The sequence below is a fragment of the Punica granatum genome, chromosome 1, assembly GCF_007655135.1.
Source record: "Punica granatum isolate Tunisia-2019 chromosome 1, ASM765513v2, whole genome shotgun sequence".
In the NCBI taxonomy this organism is placed as follows: Eukaryota; Viridiplantae; Streptophyta; class Magnoliopsida; order Myrtales; family Lythraceae; genus Punica; species Punica granatum.
In genome coordinates, this window is record NC_045127.1 from 11,332,583 (window position 1) to 11,337,011 (window position 4,429).

Consider the following 4,429-nt stretch of genomic DNA (forward strand, 5'->3'; position numbering starts at 1 on the left):
CTTGAGCATGAACTTATGTCCCTTAGTAACATAAATTTAGTCATAGTGCCATTTTTTTTTTGCTGAATAGTTATAGTGCCATAACATGAGAAACAGAATGTTATAAATGGATGGAGTCTTTGATTGAATTGCAGAACGACTTCGAACACGGAAAATATGGAGAATTTAGAGCAACAAAAGGTACAAGCTCGGAGTTCTTCGACAATCCGAGGAAAAAAGAGTAAGAAAAAGGAAAAGGAAAAGGAAAAAGGGAAAATTTGAGAAAAGAACATGTGAAGTTTGAATCAATCCAACTTATCTCCATTGATGTAAAACAATTATGTAAATAGGCCGTAGCCTTTACATGAAAAGGAAACTAATTAATCCTAAATCTATGACTACCATATATATTACAATGTTCCTATTATACACCGATACAATTGGAACTATCCTTAATAGAAAAACAAATTGACTCTCGACGAGAAAAGATGTCGTCCTAGGAGTGACAACCATTCTTCTTCTTCTTCTTTTTCTTCTCAGCTTGCTCGTCCAGGGAAATCTGCCTGCACCTGCACTCCACGCTGCAAAACGCCCTGTCCCCTCTTCACTCCCCAAATCATCACCCACAAAACAAATTAATTAGATTAAATAAAAGGATAATTATAGTCATACACATTAACGAATGTGAAATTTCTGAATTATCAGATAAGAGATAATTATTTTAAATTTCTTTGAGAAATTATACTTTGTCTCAGTTATTATCAAACCGTAAATATAGTGTGCCATTTGCTTATTTTCAGTATCTTATAGGAGAAAATGAGACAACTGAATGGGAAGTGGGAACATGTGCACAAACCTGAATTTTGTAGCATATTATAATAAAGGGATTTTTACTTAAAATAGCCCATAATTTGTCCGTTTTATCAAATCTATCATATGTTTTTTTTTGTCAAATCTATCCCATGGTTTACTTTTTGTATCAAATTTATCCCGGCGTTATCTTTTCCGTCGACATCTAACGGTCGTGCTAACGTGGCACGTGGAGAGATAGTGGGCCACATTTGCCACGTAGGCGCCACGTCAGCACGGCCGTTAGATGTCGACGGAAAAGATAACGCCAGGATAGATTTGATGCAAAAAGTAAACCATGAGGTAGATTTGACAAAAAAAAGCATAGGATAAATTTGACAAAACGAGCAAATCATGAGCCATTTTAGGTAAATACCCCTATAATAAATCATATCTATACCTAAGGCAACCGTACAGACATTATGCATATCACTATTCCAACGAAACCAGAGATATATGTAATTCATGTGAAGTTTCAATTATTTTCCAACAGATAGAACACGAGTAACAAAGAAATGAGTTATCGGTTAGTATCGTACTCTCTCTACTCGTCAATAATACATTTATCTTCGTTTTCCAGTTATGCTTCTATCAACTGTCAGTCCATCTAAAATAGACAGATCCAGAACATCATGTTTTAATTAATGAGTACTAATATAATTAAGGTTATAAAGATTTAAGAAAAAAGGAAATTATGTTAAATAAAATAAAGAAGTAAAGAAAAAGAGAAAAGAATCAAACAAGGCACTCACTTGTACATGTAAATGTCGTTGCCGGGCAGGAGCTTGGTCCTGCAGAGGAAACAGCAGTCTAGAAAAGCCGGTTGCGGCGGCTGAACTTGCGAGAACCACTCGAGTTCTCTTCCTGGGGTCGACCTATAAGTACTCGAGGTCGGAGTTGACGGAAGAAGGGTATTCCTCGGAGAAATAGGGTAAGGTGAGGAGAGGACACCGGTGTGGTGAATGACCATAGCCTTGCTGGTGTTGTTGACATGAAGTGGATGTTGTGGACTACTACTAGCAGTCTTGTTGGTAACAAACTCCAAATCATGACCCTTTCGCCCCTCCAAGACTACACTTAAACCCACCATCTCTCACTCACTCTCATCCTCTCTCTCTCTCTCTCTCTCTCTCTCTCTCTCTCTCTCTCTCTCTTCTTTCTGTCTATGGTGCTGTAAATATGTTAAAGAGGAGAACTGAAGAAGAGAGGTTAGTTGACGGATGGAAGGAGGGAGGGCCAAGGGGAAGAGAGAGAGATGAGGGGTGGGGTGGGGTTAAGGAACCTTATATGGAGGCAATTTAGAGAGTTCTCTTGTAATAATGACACATTAGATAAAATTTGCGCAACTGGTTACCTCTGCAGTTCAAAGTAATTCGCGTGCTGATTTGTCCTTCATTTGACGATTGATGATTCTTCCTGGACTTAAAGTTTTGTTGAAAATTATGATGGGTCTAGAAATCTTTAGTGGAAAAGAATTAAACCACTCGGTCAACTTATATTATCAAGGAATGTATGTAATCCGTGCAGCCGGACAGGAGGAAATGATCAAGTTATATAACCATGGTCCATGGACCGTATCCCGTGCAGCTAGACCGGATTCAAAATTTGCAATGCGTGTATCTTGAAAATTTAAATTATGTGTTGTTGCAAAACTTGAAGTCCTTTCAAAGTTCTCTGAAATAATCAAGATTGACTGTGGTGCATGTTCATTAATCAATCACTATGAGTGAAGCTTATATAATCCTTCTGATAACCGTTTCACAACATCTTCTTTCTTTATTCTTTTTATTATAAAAGAGGCCTACAATTTAGTACAAGTAAAATAGAAAATTTAATAAAATATATATAAGTAGTTATATCATGAAAATCAAATCTATAATTTTTAAATTACCGAAAAAGAGTGCGTTAAAGGGTTGTACTGCACCTCCTCTCTCTTCCACAACATTTGTAAGTCACACCACATAGAAAAGTTGATTGGATAGTTAAGAGAGGTGGATACGGCTCCTTAGTGAGATCATATTATTTTTGGAGCCGTGAGAGGACCCGATAGTTTCTCCAGGTGATTGATCATACTGGTGGAAGCCTTAGTGAGTGCCACGTCCCACGTACCCTAAATTTTCTCTGTTTTTTTCTTTGGTTTTTTGGCTGGCGAATTTCGTGACCTGGCAATTTCCTGCAAATATATTTTCATCTTAAATTATGGTAAAAGTTCTTCCAAATGAAATTTTCATTTCACTAAAACATAATAATGCACTCTTTCGCATGTCAATTAAGAGATTGTAAGTTCATATCTCGTGATGGAACTACCAGTACTAGTATACTAGATATTAGCACTTTTACTCTACTGTATTATGCTCATGAGTCTTCTTTATCACCAAAGAAAAAAAACTCCATTTCATTCTTTCATTTTTTTTTAATGATTCTATAAGAAATTTGTGCATTTGCACTTTATGGATAGACATAAAAAAGATAATATCTTTTTATATAATAAATTTAGACAAAAAGGGGGAAGGTAAGATAACAACCAGTATGGTCCATCTAAAATAAATACTACACTCTTTTTTATTTTACTTTATTATAATAGTATTTCTTTTGTAATTATTGGAGATGTCACGAACATAATAGACAGTGCTTGAGAATTTAACCCGCAATTTATTGACTTCGGACGAGAGAGTGTAGTTGCGTGTAATATACTCCCTTTCTCATATGATGTTCTTATTTGTTGTGTCTTGCTCTTGATTTATAGATCCATATTTTTAAGATAATGAAATGATGTCTACAAGCAAATGAAGAAACTTATGCAAGCATTCTTATCTAGTTATCTCTTCCCAAATAATTTGTTCCAATCTGCCTCCAAAGCTTTGACCAGTTACTGAGCACCACATCTCCTTCCCCTTATCGGACTCCTACCAATATATGGAAAAGTTCATGCCGTGGAAAATGAATGAATAAATAAAGATATTTGTAAAGACATAATAACTGTGCTTTCCTTTTCATAATCATTTTCTAATAAAAAGGAAAGCCTAACAATCATATTTTTCCATGAATGACATTTTTCAGACACATGTCCACAAACAAAGCAGCCATCTCTCATGGGAAGAGGATGTAGCGTACTGCGTATGCGCTCGCCTATTAACAAAAAAGCTCCGTATTCAATTCTATGATAAATACAACTTATTAACTATTAATATTTTTATTTTATTATAGTAGATTAACGGCTTCTCTTGCAATCGAGAAAATTGATCATCTTATATATATAGATACATATATATATATATATGTAAATATATAGTATGGACATCCAATATCTAACATGATATTCTATATTCAAATATTGAAAATTTGCCTAACAATCATAAATTTACCTGAATGGCTTATTTTCACATTAGATCTTAATAACAAGGAAAAAAAAAAGAACAAAGTAATTTCCAAATGCAATCCTTTTTTTTCCCATTAACTAAAAACAAGGAAAAAACGACAAATTTTTTTAAAATTTATTTTGGTTGGAAACAATAAATTGGGAATTTTACGATGGGGATAAAAATCACTTTCTAGGAGATCGACAAAAGGCAATTAAATAGATCTAAAATTGATCGATGGA

General features: G+C 34.7%; 1 protein-coding gene across 1 annotated transcript; it reads right to left on the reverse strand.

Moving 5' to 3' along the window:
* Window positions 1-273: 273 nt before the first annotated feature.
* Window positions 274-2,097, reverse strand: LOC116209401 (FCS-Like Zinc finger 15-like). The gene is made up of 2 exons (XM_031543066.1): window positions 1,581-2,097; window positions 274-581 (listed from the first exon to the last, which is right to left on the reverse strand). Exons 1-2 carry the CDS (start codon window positions 1,916-1,918, stop codon window positions 476-478), a joined length of 444 nt encoding a protein of 147 aa, XP_031398926.1. The 5' UTR covers window positions 1,919-2,097; the 3' UTR covers window positions 274-475.
* Window positions 2,098-4,429: the final 2,332 nt, after the last annotated feature.